The sequence below is a fragment of the Agelaius tricolor genome, unplaced genomic scaffold (genome assembly GCF_023055355.1).
Source record: "Agelaius tricolor isolate 1412-34295 unplaced genomic scaffold, bAgeTri1.0.p SCAF_7, whole genome shotgun sequence".
NCBI classification, from domain to species: domain Eukaryota; kingdom Metazoa; phylum Chordata; class Aves; order Passeriformes; family Icteridae; genus Agelaius; species Agelaius tricolor.
Genome location: NW_027269267.1, coordinates 1,952,752 through 1,969,131, shown reverse-complemented (window position 1 = coordinate 1,969,131; position 16,380 = coordinate 1,952,752). Strand labels below are relative to the sequence as shown.

Here is a 16,380-nt window from a genome sequence, read left to right as displayed (position 1 = left end):
ATATTCTTTAAAATATCATTATATTACCGTAACTTATATTCTTTAAAATGCCCCTCTTTACTCCTCATTGTGGATTTCTACCATTTTAAACCCGATTTTTCCCGACGGTGGGAAATTTTTCTTCCTTGATGCACCTCCGAAACACCCAGCAGGATGTGAAATGAAAAAATGCTCTGAGATGAAAAATACAGAAAATGAGCTTTCCAAAGTCTCTGTAATGGTCAGTAAATAAATTCAAGCAGCAGCGCTCGATGGTTTGATTTATATCAGGAGCTCTTAACGGAGCTGCCCAGGCAGAAATCCAGAGCAAGGCCATGGAAAATCAGGCCTCAATCAAATGTTTAATCCCAATTTACTGAACAATTTCTTTCTTTCCTTCAGGAGCATAAAGCAAATAATTTTCAGGCCTCACCCTCGAGTGGATGGATGGAAATCATGACCTGAACTAAGGACTTTTCCCAAAAACCTTTGACCTTTCCCCAAAATATTTGTGCTCCTTGGTGCCAGAATCCATCAAACCTTTAGGAACACAGGATTCGCTGGGATTTTGATGAGAAATATAAAGACTTCTGGACTTAAAGATTCTGATTTTTTTTAACTGTTCACACCGATTTAATGATGAAAAATTTAATTTTTCTTGTAGCTCCCTGAATTCCCCAACCAAATTCAACCTGCTGGGACTCCACAGACATTTGGGATCTCTCTCTGTGTCCTCTGCCAAAAATCAGAGCTTGAATTATTTTGTCTGATTTTCTTTAGAACCCATTGTTGTTTCCCCAATTCCACAGCACTACCACCACAAAACTCCCCCAAACCCCAAAAAAAAAAGCCCAGAGATAAAAATCCAGCTCGTTTTTAATTCCTCTTTTGCCTCTGGAAGAGGAACCAGCCCTGCATTGCGTCCTCGGAGTTGCAGCTCGAGATTTTCCTTCCTCTTAACATTTTCTGACTTCAGTCCAGGCAGTTACAATGGGCTGAAGTTTGTCACAACCTGATTTTATTTCTCTTTTCTGATCTGTTTGCTCTTTAAAAACAGGATCAGCAGTCCCTTTACTCGATCCAGCCCCGATTTTTATTCCTCAGCCACAGCCACCTCCCAAAACATGACAGAATTCCCCATTTTCAGGTGTTTCCCAGCTTTTTTTTTCCACTGGAGGCTGAGCTTTTCACTTCTGTCCTCTCCCTTTGCTCACCCCTAGCCCTGATTTTCACTTCCACATGCAAAGCTAAAATCTCTGGGTCAAAATTCCCTCTTTACATCTTGATTTCAACTTCCTCTTTCCCTGTTCCTCCCCAGCCCTGATTTTTGGGTTTCTTTTCTCCTCTCTGTGCTGTAATTTGGTTTTTTGGGCCTGCACTCAGCTCGGCTTTTCAGATTTCCCCGATTTTGGCAGAAATGAGGCCCCGCTGGAAATGTTGAAGCTCGGAAATCCTCACAAAATCAGCAACTCTGCAGCCAGTTCTTAAAAAATCCTACAAAACCTTGATGCATCCACATCTCATGGACAAAAAACAGGGAAAAGGGAAAAGCAGGGCATTCCCCTGCCATGCAAATATTGAATTTAAGGGAATTTACGCCAGGATTTTAAGCTTTCACAAAGTTTCTCATGGTTCCAGGGCCAGTTGTCTCTGACAGAAAAATATTTTAAAGCTTTCAAATCCCAGCTTTGGTGACAAGAAACGGGAAGAAAAATCTTAAAAACGAGTCAAGAACTGACCCAGCCCAGAAAAGAAACTGGACTTGAAAGTCACAGACAATAGAAACAGAAATACAAATATTTACATTAGAAAAAAGACTAAACAGATAAGCTGGGACTTGTTACTGGAGTTATCAAGGACTTGCTTGTACTTTTTACCTCTGAAATTTGTATTTCCCCAGGAGCAAGAAGAATATCAGGCTTGCAGTGCTGTGGGGTATCTAAATTTACTTCTCCTGCACCAATTAATCCAAATTGGCCTCTTAAATGAAGATTTGGATCCTTAACAGCATTTGGACAATGAATTTATATGGCACCTTATTGGCTACTGTGAATTATTTTTTTAAATTTCTCAAAATCATTCCTAAATTTAGGGAAAAAAACGATGAAAATTGATCACTTGGGTTTGAAATAATAAATAATGAAATAATCCTGCAGATTTTTTAGTGGATTTTTCTAAATGTGAGGAGAAAACCTCTCTGCCTGCCTCTTTTTTTTTCCTACAATGAATAAAAGTAACAAATACTCGATAAACCCCAGAGCATTTTGTCAGATGCAAACTAAAATATTGCCAGCAGAGGAATGATCTGAGGCGAATTTTTTTTTTTTTTCCCCTGGGCCAAACAATCTGAAAAATCCCGATTTTTTAAAAATGGCTTTGCAAATAGTTGATATTTAGTAGAAAACCACTGAGATGCGGGAAATCCTTTCAGGGTTTATTTCTCAGCCGTGCACGGAGAGAGAATTTGGGGGTGAAGATGAAGAACACGGGGGCAGCAGGTGCCTCCCAGCCCGCCCTTCCAGCCTCTCCTAATGAAACCTTCTCCTAATTCTCGGGTGGCTTTGATAATTATGATTATTTTTTTTTTAAATTTTATTTTTCTGCTGTTTATTTGCAGGTGGAATTATCCCAGTCTTCCAATCTCCTGGAGAAGCTGAGTTTGGAGCGGGGTGAACGCTGAGACTGCCGGGGACAGAGGAGGGAAAGCGGCTGCGGGAATCTCTGAAACCCCCGGGAATTTTTTTTTCCAGGGGCGATTTCCACATCACCGCGGCATTCCCAGGGATGGGGTGAGGATCGGGAAGGAGGGGGAAGCGCCACCTCTCCTGTCCTTCCTCCGGGATGTCACCCGGACTGGGATGCCCCAGGAAAAATCGGGATTTCTCTCATCTCCCTTCCCGGCGGGGCGGAGCGCTTTTCACTCCCGCATTTTTCCAGCAGGAAAACTTCCCGGCTAATTAAGAGTCCGGTGCGTGGGGACGAGTGTAATAATTAATCTAAATGTGGGAATTTAGGAAGTGACCCCGTGATCGGTTCCTCCCTTTGCCCCGCTCTTATCTGCGGAAAACGAGAGCAGACACAATAAAACTTTTCCCTCCTCAGCAGGAATTCCCGAAGCTGAGCTGATTCCCTTCTCCCTCCTTTCTCCTCTCCCCAAAACACAGGGAAGGCTCCAGTCCGGTGGCCTTCAACACACACACACAATAAAATAGTTGTGCTGAAGCAGCCGGGGTTTAGTGACCGCAAAAAAAGCTCGGGCTTGGCAAATCCCGATCCTAAATCAACCCCCGGGGCTCCCAGGAGCTGCGTGTCCGTGCGGCTCCCGGCTCGGATGAAAGGATAAGGAGAAGAATTCCCTTTTCCACCCCTCGCTCAGGAGCCAAATTTCAGAGAAAATAGCGAGTTCAGGGAGTCAGCCACAGTCCCGGGTCAAAAAAGCAGCGTGAGCGAGGGGAGGAGGAATTTACTCCAAGGGAGGAGGATTTTACTCCAAGGGAGAAGAATTTACTCCACGGGGGGAAGAGTTTACTCCAAGGGAGGAGGATTTTACTCCAAGGGAGGAGGATTTTCCTGGGAGCCGGGTAACGGGAAGGGAGGAAAGCGCCACAAGCATCCCCCGCACTGCTCGGGACAGGCGGGAGCCGGGATGTTCTCTCCCATTCCCTCTCCCCTTCTTCTCCCGGATTTTTTCCCCTTCTTTTCCCGGATTTTACTTGGATTTAGCAAGGGACTCTGCAAACGCGGGGAGAATTCCCAGCGGGCTGCCCGGGTTAGGCCGCGACTTTTGCTGTTGTTGAACCGGGCCAGTAAAAGAGGAAATGCGGGGTTTGGGATTGGCACCGGGCTGTTTTGGGGTGTTTGGTCCCTCCGAGAGTCCCTGGCAGGGGAAAGTCCCGAGCGGGGCCGGGGCTGCGGGTGGGTGTCCCCTGTGGGTGGCAGCGGGACAGAGGGACAGAGGGACAGCGGGACAGAGGGACAGCGGGACAGAGGGACAGAGGGACAGAGAGACAGAGGGACAGAGGGACAGCGGGACAGAGGGACAGAAGGACAGAGGGACAGAGGGACAGAGGGACAGAGGGGCAGAGGGGCAGAGGGACAGAGGGACAGAGGGACAGAGGGACCTGCCACCACCCTGGGCGACTTCTGGGGGATCCCGGGGCTCCTCCAGCTCCGGGCTGCCCGTGTCCAGCTGCGGCATCTGCGCCAAACTCCGCGGGGCCGGCTTTGGGATGTAAAATGTGTTTATTTCTGGTTTTCCCCCTTGAGCAGGGCCGCCTGTCACTGCCAGAGCTGTGAGTGGGGAGAAGAGGGAGGCAGCGGCTGCAGGGAGATTTTCCTCCCGGCCCTTGGCATTCCCCGGCTGCCCCCGCTCCTGCCCCGAGCGTGGCTGGGAAGGACGGAAAGGATGGAGGGAAAGCAAAGGGAAGGATGGAAGGAAGGGAGGAGGGAAAGGATGGAAGGAAGGAAGGAGGGAAAGGATGGAAGGAAGGAAGGAGGGACAGAAAAGGATGGGAGGAGGGAAAGGAAAGGATGGAAGGAGGTAAAGGAAAGGATGGAAGAAGGGATAGAAAGGATCGAAGGAAGGAGGGAAAGGATGGAGGGAAGAGGGGAAAGAAAAGGATGGAAGGAAAAGGGGAAGGGAAAGGATGAAAAGAAGGAAAGGGTGGAAGGAAGGAGGGAAAGAAAAGGATGGAAGGAATAAGGGAAGGGAAGGGAAGGGAAGGGAAGGGAAGGGAAGGGAAGGGAAGGGAAGGGAAGGGAAGGGAAGGGAAGGGAAGGGAAGGGAAGGAAAGGAAAGGAAAGGAAAGGAAAGGAAAGGAAAGGAAAGGAAAGGAAAGGAAAGGAAAGGAAAGGAAAGGAAAGGAAAGGAAAGGAAAGGAAAGGAAAGGATGGAAGGAGGGAAGCACCAAGCGAGCCGGGAGCAGATCCGAGCCCCATCCCCGCATCCTTCCCCCTCTGTTTCCCCCCCGTGCCCACCCACCCCTGCCCGGGACCTACCTTGAAGGCGATGGGCAGCGTCTTGTTGCAGCGCCAGTGCGTGGGCAGCACGGAGCAGAGGAAGTTGGGGCTGTCGGTGCGCACCAGCTCCCCGGGGTGATCCGCCAGGACCTCCACCATGCTGCGGTCGGCGCTGCGCAGCTTCCCCGGCAAAGCCCCGCTGTGCTCGGCGCCGGGCAGCGCCAGCGGCTCGCTCATCTTCCCCGGGCTCAGCGTGGTGGAGGGCGGCGTGAAGCGGCGGCTGGTGCTGGTATCTACGGGGATACGCATCACAACAAGCCTTTAGAGCCACACAACACCTCCACTGAGTTCCTAGCGAGCGGCCACGCGAGCGCAACTCCTCAGCGAGCCGCTCTCTGGGGACCAACATAAACGGGCGCGGGCTGAGCCCCCGCTCCCAGGAGAGGCTGGTGCTGCGCCAGTCCCCCGAGTTAATCTGGGTTTTTTTGCCGATAGCCTCAGCTCTCGGCTTCCTGGCCCGGCGGAACAGATCCCGTTAATCCGATAAACGCGAGGCTCGTGCGGCTTCACCGCGGCCGGGACGCGGAAAGTGAGCGGGGCCAAAGCTCATCCCAAAGTGGCCGGAAAAAGTAAAAACAGGGAGGCGAGCGAGCACTGAGGCGGTCGGAAACACGAGCGGAGCCTGCGCTCCCCAGGTCCTTCCAGGTGATTTCTCTCCCGTCCCAAGAGAAACCAAAAGGCGCCGGCGTCTTCTGGAGGCAAAAATCGCTCTTTGAGGGAAATTCGGGGCTGTTCCTCGGAGGAGGCGGATCGAGAGCTCGGCTTGCTGAGCAAAGGTCAGCTGGCTGCGACTGGATAGAAATTCACGGCCACACACTCACGCACACGCACATCTACCGGACTTCATCAAATATTTACAATAGAATCTGTAGAGAATTTAAACACAACAGGAATCCATTAATGTTCTCCGCCAGATTTTCTTTTTTTCTTTTCTTTTCTTTTTTCTTTTTTTCTTTTTTTTTTTTTAAAGCAGCCTTGAAAATGAGCTTCAGTAGTTTGCTTGGAGTTGCTCTAAGAGCGCTCGTGTCATGACCTTTCAATCATTCTTGCGCAAAAATTAAAAAAAAAAAGGCAAAAAAAAAAAAAAAGAAAAGAAAAGCTCAGTGCATGGCATTCAAGCTTCCAATCTCTATCTCTGGTATAACGCCTTTCATTCATTTAAAGAAAAGTCAGAGGCGATCGCAAGCGCCGGAGCTGAGAGGTCCAACAGCTGCAAACTCGGAGTTGGGGATGTTGGTTAAATTGTGGGTTCTCTCTGTGGTTTTGTGTGTGCAACAGCGCTCTCTCTCTCCCACTCACGTCCTCCTCAGCAGTCAAACCAACAGTCTGCAACAACTTCGGCGCTCGTTGCCAATTCTCCTTTTTTTTTTTTTTTTTTTTTTTTCAGTATCTCAGGCAGTCTTCCTCTAATTCGGCCACAGGAACCGGCTGCTTAACAATATTTGAACCGCAGCAGGTGGAAAGCTGCTTTGGTAAACACGGCTTTTTCTCTCCCTCTCGTCCTGCGGGATGGAGCCCGCCGCGCACACAGAAACCCAAAACCACCGGCGACAGCAGAAAAATAAAAATTAAAAAAGCGAAAAAAAAAAGAAAAAAAAAAAAAAGAAAAAACCAGCCCTCCCCACTCAGCGAAATCTCTACTTTTGAACGGGTGAAATCTTTTCCTTCCGCGGAACGAGGCGGCGGCGGGAGGGGGTGACCCCACAGCGGCGGCAGCGGCGGCAGCGGCGGGCGCGATCAAACCCCGGAGCTGCCGCCCGGCTTTCGAGAGCAGCTCCAGCCTCCGCTCCACGGCCGGCAGCTTCCCGTGGGCACGGAGAATTCCTGCCGGGATGGGGCGGGACGGGACGGGACGGGATGCGCGGGGCCGCGGGGCCGGGGCCGCCGGGCAGGCTGGAGGTGGCCGGGAGCGAGTCGGGGCGGCGGAGGCGTGCGGAGGAATGTCATTCCCCCGGTGCTTTGCATACGGGGAGGGCACCGGCCAATCACGGCCCTACCGGGGCGCGGCCGCGGGCCGGGGGCTCCCGGAATCGGCGCGGGCCGAGCGCCGGCTCGGCGGGGACACCGCGACCGCGCCTCGTCCCCCGGGGCACCCGGACAGCGGCGCCCCCGGCTCCTGCAACCCCCGGCCGCGCCCGCCGAGGCTCCCGCGGCTCCCCCTGCCCGCCCGCGGTGCCCGCACGGTGCCCGCAGAGCCGCAGACGCCGCCCCGCCACACGCCCCGCTCCTCCCCGGGCGAGCTGCCGGCGCTCCCTGCTCCGGGGCTTTCGGGGGGACACCCGGGGGGCCCGGACACGGCCACCGCCGGTTTGGAGTCCCCGCCGCTCCCTCAGTCCCGAGGGGCGCCCGGCGCCGCTGGTTTGTTGGGGCGGCGGCGGCGCTCCCAGCCAGGGCCATCCCTGCCAGCCTTCCTCCTCCTCCTCCTCCTCCTCCTCCTCCTCCTCCTCTGCACAGCCCAGCGCGGGGACAGCACGGCCGGGGACAGCTCGGGCACAGCCACACGGCCACACGGCTCGGGTCGCCAGCCGCCGGTCGCTGTGAGCCCGCGGAGCCGGGAGCGAGGATGCTGGGGGGAGGCGGGGCTGCCGGGTCGGGATGGGGCTTTTTGGTTTCGGTGGCTTTTTAAATTTTTTTTTTTATAATTTTTTCTTTTTTCTTTTCTTTTTTTTTTTTTTTTTTTTTTTTTTTTTAATTTCTACGCTCGCCGATTCCGCGAGCGTAACCCAGACCGGGAATGGGGCGATCCCGACCCGTCCCTGCACTGCCGGAACTCAGACCGGGAACGCCGCGATCCCGACCCGTCCCCACCGCGCTCTCGGCGCTGTCTTTGCGCTTCCCTCCGCCAACTCTCACCCCCCTGGTCCCCGCCCCTCCCCGCGGCCACCCGCGGGCTGCTTCCCTCTCCGCCAGCCCCGGCAGCTCAGAGCGGGAGGACGGACGGACGGACGGACGGATGGATGGATGGATGGATGGATGGATGGATGGATGGAGGAATGAAAGGATGAAGGGATGGATGGGTGGATGGATGGATGGATGGATGGATGGATGGATGGATGGATGGATGGATGGAGGAATGAAAGGATGAAGGGATGGATGGATGGATGGATGGATGGAGGAATGAAAGGATGAAGGGATGGATGGATGGATGGATGGATGGATGGATGGATGGATGGATGGATGGAGGAATGAAAAGATGAAGGGATGGATGGGTGGATGGATGGATGGATGGATGGATGGATGGATGGATGGATGGATGGATGGATGGATGGATGGATGGATGGATGGATGGAGGTGGTGGCGGGGACCCCCCGGGGCCGCTCCCGTCGGAGCCGCGCCAGGGGCGGCGGGGGCGCGCTGGGTGCAGTTCCCGCCGTGGCCGCTGGAGGGCGCGCGCCGCCCGCCGGCCGAGCAGCACCGGGGGAGGGCGCGGGGAGACCGCGGGATTGGGGATTTGGGGTCGGGATTGGGGATCTGGGATCGGGGTTTGGGTTTGGGAGCGGCAGCTGCTGCCTTGGGAGCTGCGCCCACCGCAGCTCCTCCTGTCCCCACAGGGGCTGAGACCTCCCGCATCCCGGGACAGAGCTCCGGGATTTGGGATTTGGGGTTGGGATTTAGGGCGAGTGGCCACTGCAGCCTCGGGAGCTGCGCCCACCGCGGTCCCTCCCCTCCCCACAGCAGCTGAGACCCCCACGGGAGCAGGGGATGCTCGGCTCTGCCTTTGATGCTGCGGGGTTTAACGCAATTAAACTGAAATTTAAAACTCATTAACCCGGCGGGGAGAGCGCGGCGCCCGCTGCAGGGACAGGGATGCGCCGGAGTCCCGCATTCCCGGCAGGAGCGAAGCTTTTCCCGCATCCCCCGGTGTCGCTGTCCCGCTGTCCCTTGGGGGGTACCAGGGATGCCCATCCTGGCACTGCCCAGGGGCATTTTCGGGTCCTGTCCCCCCCCAAAAAAGCGTCCACCCGCCGCACTTGCAACACGTCCCTGCTTTTAAGCAGCCGAAATTTGGTGCTTGAACTATTTCACGCCAAGTTCCTATTTTTTTCTAAGTTTTAAATTTTTTTCTTTATTTTAATTTTTTTTTAATCCCGTGTTTTCCACTTTTTCGCTCCCGAATTTAATTTTCTTTTCTATTTTAAGGGGGGGAAAAAAGAGAAATATTCAGGCGAACGGCTGTTGCAAACCACAGCTCTAAACACATCTGGGCTGTATTAGTGGCTGATAACTTTTTACGGGCACGGCAGAGATAAGAGGAGTTATTTTACTGATGCGCATCCATCTGCTAAAACGGGAAAAAACAGCGCTTAATTGGTTCTTTTTTTTTAGTCTAGAGCTGGGGAGGATTTTATATTTAAATTCATGAATATTTTGAGCTGAGTTTCACTCCCTGCTTCGCATCTCGGCTCAATTCGAGCTCCTTGTAAACACGAAATAAACGCGAAATAAACGCGAAATAAACACGAAATAAACGCAAAATGAACACAAACGCTTCCCACGCGCGTGGGGAGACCCAGAAAACGCCACGATTCAGCAGAAAATCCACAATATTCACATTTTCCCCATAAATTCCCGGCGTTATCAGGATTTAATATGGGTTAAAGGCGACAATTTTCTCTTTCACTGCACGGAAGCTTTTCTAGGGAAGGTGAGGAGTTAAATCAGAGAGAGCAGCCAGGGCAAACACCGCGGCGAGGATATTTTGATATTTTGGTGCAGATCGAGCTGTTTATTTTACAGCCCCATTAGCACCGCCCGCACCTGGCTGCGTTTAGTTTTATTTGGGTTTTTTACTTTTTTTTTTTTTTTCAGTTTAATGGGTTTTTGTGGGTTTTATTTTGTATGTTTTTATTTTTTTTTTTTTGCCAATTGTGTTCATCCTCTCCCTTCTAATTTAATTTTTGCGTGATGAGGAGAGCAGCCCTCGGTGATGCTGATTGTCCTCGCGTTCCTCGGGAAAAATGGGAATTAAGCAACTTTTGGGAATGGGAAACGATGCGAAGCTGATGCTGCTTCTCCCAAAATGGGGCTTTTAGCAGCCCTAAATTTAAGACGGGCTCTCGGACAGGGTTTTGGGATCGTTTTGGGAATCGCCGCGGCTGTTACAACTTCCCCAATTTGCGTTTTGACACCAATTTATTGGGGAAACAAAGCCCAAGGGAATTTCCATCCTCCACAGAATCCCTCGAGCACAAAATCCCGATTTTTCCCCCCACACCGCAGCCAAGGAAAGCTTTGGAAGTGCCAGAGAGAGCAGCAATTTCGGGGTGAATTTGAACCAGTCTGAACAACGCAGGTCAATATTCCCCGGCCAAGATTTTCCCCTTTTGCACCTGAATTCCTTTAATTTATGCCCAAAAAATCCCTGATCCTACAAACCATTCATTCGTGGAGCTGCTGGTTCTTTGCTAGTAGCAAAACACGCTTAAAACACCATTATAAACATATTTTTATCAAGCTGTTGAATTATCCCTGCAAGTATTTATTGCTTTGGAGCCACTGCCTGAGCTGAAACAAAATCCTATAGATTAAATTAAATTATTTGTGGGTTTTTAATGAAACATGGCATGGGGAAAAGGAACAGACAACAAAGAAAAAGATTATTTTGTCCTGATTTCCTGCACTGGTGTCTCACACACAAAGGGAAATCACCCAAAATGCCACCAGGAATGGGGTGGGACAGGTGGATGGGAATTCCCTGACTCCCGAGGATTGGGAAGTGTCGAAATCCCTGTAGGAATTTTGGCTTTGATCTCTGTGACAGCCCCAAATCCCTCCCAGAGCAGGGAAAGTGCTGGAGCTTGTCCTGGGCAGAGAGAAATAACCCCAAAAATCTGATTATTTGGGGTCCTGGAAAAACTTCTCCAGGACTTGCAGCTCCTTTAGGACCCTCAGCTACAAACGGTGCTAAAAATCCCAAATCCTGTAGGATCCTCAGGTGGTAACAGTGGGGAAAATCTCAAATCCTGTAGGATCCTCAGGTGATAATGGATAAACCCCATCTCTTTTAGGATCTTCAGGTGATAATGGCTAAATCAAATCACTTTTGGGATCTTCAGGTGATAAAAGTGGGTAAAACCCCAAACCCTTTAGGATCCACAGGTGATAATTGGCTAAAACCCAATCACTTTTAGGATACTCAGGTGATAATGGTAGGTAAAAATCCCAAATCCTTTAGGATCCTCAGGTGATAATGGATAAACCCCAATCACTTTTAGGATCCCAGGTGATAACAGTGGGTGAAATCCCAAATACTGTAGGATTCTCAGGTAATAATAGCTAAAACCCCAACACTTTTAGCATCCTCAGGTGATAATGATGGGTAAAATCCCAAACCCTTTAGGGTTTTCAGGTGATAACGGGTAAAACCCCATTGCTTTTAGGATCCTCAGGTGATCATGGCTAAAACCCAACATTTTAAGGATCCTCAGGTGATAACAGTGGGTAAAATCCCAAATCCTGTAGGATCTTCACATAATAATGGCTCAAACCCATTGCTTTCAGAATCCTCAGGTGATAATTACAAAAACCCAATCACTTTCAGGATCCTCAGGTGATCATGGCTAAAACCCCAATCGCTTTTAGGATCCCAGGTGATAATGGTAGGTAAAAATCCCAAATCCTTTAGGATTCTCAGATGATAATGGATAAACCCCATTGCTTTTAGGATCTTCAGTTGATAATGGTAGGTAAAAACCCCAAATCCTTTAGGATCCTCAGGTGATAATGGCTAAAACCCCAATCGCTTTTAGGATCCCAGGTGATAACAGTGGGTAAAATCCCAAATCCTGTAGGATCCTCAGGTGATAATTACAAAAACCCCATTGCTTTTAGGATCTTCAGGTGATAACAGGGGGTAAAATCCCAAATCCTGTAGGATCCCCACATGATAATTACAAAAACCCTCATTGCTTTTAGGATCTTCAGGTGATAACAGGGGGTAAAATCCCAAATCCTGTAGGATCCCCACATGATAATTACAAAAACCCTCATTGCTTTTAGGATCCTCAGGTGATAACAGGGGGTAAAACCCCCTCCCCTTTAGGACCCTAAAAGCCCCTCCTGTTCTGCCCCGGAGCTTTTTCCTTTCCCAACAGGACAATCCACGCTCTGAGTGCTTTGGGAGGTGAATGAGGCTCCTGTTTGAGGAGGTGGGCAATGATTTTCCTAAATTTTCAGCAGCTTCTCCCAGAAATGGGTGGGATGGACGTGGACCCACACACGAAGGGAATTTCCACATTTCAGCCTCCATCCCTCGGAAATTGCACTCCAAAGTTCATCCCTTGACTAAAACTGCTGGGAAGGGAGAGGGGGACAGGCAGGGATGGACAAAAAAAAGGTGGGAATAATTTAAATGGGAATAATTTTATTATTTATTATTTTAATTTTATTTATATGTAATTATTTATTATTATTTTTATTGTTTATTCCCACTAAATAATGTTAATGGGAATTATTTTAATGGGGATAACTTTATTGGGAATCATTTTTATGGGGAAGAATGGGAATAATATTAATAGAAATCATTTTTATGGGAATAATTTTAATGGGAATAATGTTAATAGAAATTGTTTTAATGGGAATAATGTGAATGGAAATAATTTTTATGGGAATAATATCAATGGGAATAATGGCAGAAGTCACCAAGGAATTTCCTCCTTGGATTTACAGAACTGCTGAGAAATCGCTGGGGGGAGGTGGAGACTGGGAGAAATTTCTGCAGCAAAAATCCCTTTTTGGGGTTTGTCCTGGGTGGGTTTGCTCCTTCCCCTGTGGGACTGATGCCTCAGGTTTGAGCTTTTCTATTTTTCACATTCTGTGCTGCTTTAGTGTGTGGGGCTGGGTTCACATTCTGAGATGCTGAGCTCTGTGCACAGAGCAGGGAGACAAAACAATTCCTGCTCCAGCTGGGCACCAAGGACAAATGATCCAAATCTCAGCCCCAGAGCACAAACCCCGTGGGCTGGAGAGAGAAAAACAAGCAGGGTGGGACTGCAGGGGCTAAAGCTGGGATGGGACAATGAACTGCAAGATGCAAATGGAGCAGAACTGATCCCAGGGACAGAGCCCGTGCCCGGCCGTGCATTTTGGGGCCATTTTGGTTCATCTTGGGTGCAGCCCTGGCTGGGCTCTGGTGCTGCCCAAGGTGCATCCATGGAGGAGATGCTTTGAATCAATCCCTGCTTTATTCTGTAGCTCTGCCCAGCCTCTGCTCTGGGGCAGCCTGCACAAGGCATCGTTCAGACATGTGAAGGCACCACTCTGCAGCTGGGATGGATTTTTCCCTTCCTCAAGAGAAATTTGTGTTCTTATAGAATCATAAAATCATGGAATAGTTTGGGAAGGAAGGGATCTTAAAAATCATCCCATTCCAACACAACCCTGAGCTCCACAGCACATTCCTGATACCAGGGATCACCTCAGGAAGGGGGAGTTTTGCTGGGACTTTAAATGGTCTGAGGATTTCACCAGAAAGAAATGGAGACAAATATAAAATATTGGTTCTTACTTCTCTGCCCCTCAGCTTTTATCCAAGCAGAAGAGAAAGTTCTGTCTGCAGGGACCTGCTGAGAAATCAGGCACTGGTGAGGGGGCTTAAAGCACCACTTCTCCAAACATTCATGGAATCAAGGAATGGGTTGGGTTGGAAGGGACCTTAAAGCTCATCCCATCCCACCCCTGCCATGGCAGGGACACCTCCCACTGTCCCAGGCTGCTCCCACTGTCCCCAGTGTCCAACCTGGCCTTGGGCACTGCCAGGGATCCAGGGGCAGCCCCAGCTAATTGTATTTGCTGGGAATGTTCCAATGAAGGAAGGAATGATGAATCTGGCTCCATGTTCTCTGAAGGCTGATTTATTACTTTATGATACTATATTATATTAAAGAATACTAAACTATACTGAAGAATACAGAAAGGACACAGACAGAAGGATAAAAAGATAATAATGAAAACTCCTGACTCTCTCCAGAGTCCTGGCACAGCTTGGCCCTGATTGGCCAAAGAGTGAAAACAACTCCCAGGAGATTCCAATGGAACAATCACCTGTGGGTGAACAATCTCCAAACACATTCCACATGTGAGCACAACACAGGAGAAGCAAATGAGATCAGAATTGTTTTCCTTTTCTCTGAGGCTTCTCAGCTTCCCAGGAGGAAAATCCTGGGCAAAGGGATTTTTCAGAGAGTGTGAATGCCACAACAGCTGCTCTGGGAATTCCATCCCAGCCCCTCATTTCCATCCCAGGGAACAATTCCTCATTGCCAAGATCCCACCCAGCCCTGCCCTCTGGCACTGGCAGCCATTCCCTGGGTGCTGTCCCTGCATCCCCTGGAAATTGTCTCTCTCCAGCTTTCCTGGGGCTCCTGCAGGCCCTGCAAGGCCACCCTGAGCTCAGCCCAAAGCTTCTCCTGTGCAGGTGAACAATCCCAGCTGTGCCAGCCTTTCCTCCCAGCAGAGCTGCTCCATCCCTCTGCCCATCCTGGAGCCTCCTCTGGGCTCTCTGCAGCAGCTCCAGCTCCTCCCTGGGCTGGGCTCACCCCAGAACTGAGGGATGATCCCATCTCATTTTCCCAATGCTCAAATCCCAGGAAAACACCAGGTTCAGGCCTGAGCAGAGACCTGGGTTTCCAGGTCTGTCCTTGGGGTTCTGGTGCCTCCAGGTCTTTAAATTGCCCTGGGAAATGAGAAAATTCAGGGTCTGAATCTCTTGGAAATTCCTGGTTTAACTGACAGACGCTTCCTCAGCTCAGGAGTCCCCTAAAATAATCAAACTGGGGGAGAGCCCTGAAATAATTGAGTTCTGATCAAAGTTTCTGTGTTAAAGTGGGATTGGATCATCCCCTGGGACATCTCTGGGGATCCCTCCCCTCACCAATGGGGATCTTTTTTCCCCTTGAAATTCAAGCTCATTTTTTGCTCCACATTCCCCCCAAATCCTGGAAACCTCCAGATTTATCCCAGCCTGGATTTGGATCTGCAGAGAATTTTTCATCTCATTGACAGCAACGCCAAGGCACAGGGACTTGGACAAAAAATTCTGATTTTTCTTCCCTAAAAATCCAAAATTTCTCCATCTCTGGGTGTCCAGGGTTATCCTTGGAGTTCTGGTGTCTCCAGATCCTCAAATTGCCCTGGGAAATGAGAAAATTCAGGATCTGAATCTCTTGGAAATTCCTGGTTTAACTGACAGACACTTCCTCAGCTCAGGAGTCCCCTAAAATAATCAAACTGGGGGAGAGCCCTGAAATAATCAAGTTTTAATTGAAGTTTCTCTGTTAAATTGAGATTGGAGTGGGAGAAGGAAGTAGAAGTGGGAAAAATATTTGGATATTTTGGATCTTGATTAATAACAAAAAAATCCAGCTAAAAATCCACAAGGAATCAGGAGCATTTCCCACAGGGAATTAGAGGGTGGTTCCAGGGAAGGACAAACCCATCAAATATCAAAACTCTGAGCAGCCCAAATCACCACTAATTCAGCCCAAATTTCAAGCAGTGAAACTTTCAGACAGGAAGGTTTTTAAATCCCCATTCTTTGATCCCTCTGCATATTCATTTCTTCAGGATTTTTCCAAGTTAAAGAATTTTGGGATTCTCTGACTCAGCTCTGAGCACTGGATGTGGGCAGGTCATGTCTAGAATTGATTTTTTTCCATAAATATAATAAATAATAAATTCTTAATAATTAATAAATTCTTACTATTAAGGGAGAAGAAGAATTAAAACCTTACACAGAGATAAGACCACTCCTAATATATCTCCAATTGTCCCATAAGCTGAGTTTAAATTGGAAATGGGTCTTAATTTGTGATGCTTAGCAGAAAAGAAAATTCCCTGTGGGAAATGCTCCTGATTCCTTATGAATAAGTAGATTTTTAGCTGGATTTTTTAATTATTAATCAAGATCCAAAATATACAAATATTTTTTTGCTACTTCTACTTCCTTTTCCCACTCCAATCCCAGTTTAACACAGAAACTTGGATTAGAACTCGATTATTTCAGGGCTCTTTTGATTTTTTTCAGGGCTTAATTTGATTATTTTAGGGGACTCCTGAGCTGAGGAACCGTCTGTCAGTTAAACCAGGAATTTCCAAGAGATTCAGATCCTGAATTTTCTCATTTCCCAGGGCAATTTAAAGATCTGGAGGCACCAGAACCCCAAGGATAACCCTGGACACCCAGAGATGGAGAAATTTTGGATTTTTAGGGAAGAAAAATCAGAATTTTTTGTCCTGCACTTCCAGGGATCCTCTGGCAACCCTCAGCAGCAACTGGGACGAAAAAAGGTGGGAATAATGGGAATAATGTGAATGGAAATAATTTAAATGGGAATAATTTAATGGGAATAATTTTTATGGGAGTAATGTAAATGGGAATAATTT

At 49.2% G+C, this 16,380-nt stretch overlaps 1 protein-coding gene across 2 annotated transcripts in view; it reads right to left on the bottom strand.

The window, feature by feature from the left end:
• Nucleotides 1-16,380, bottom strand: part of RUNX1 (RUNX family transcription factor 1) — a 181,024-nt gene that overhangs the window by 84,720 nt on the left and 79,924 nt on the right. For both annotated transcript variants that reach the window (XM_071430133.1, XM_071430132.1), the window contains one exon: nt 4,978-5,231. In XM_071430133.1, coding sequence (XP_071286234.1) covers nt 4,978-5,231 — 254 coding nt within the window. The remainder of the gene's footprint in view (nt 1-4,977; nt 5,232-16,380) is intronic.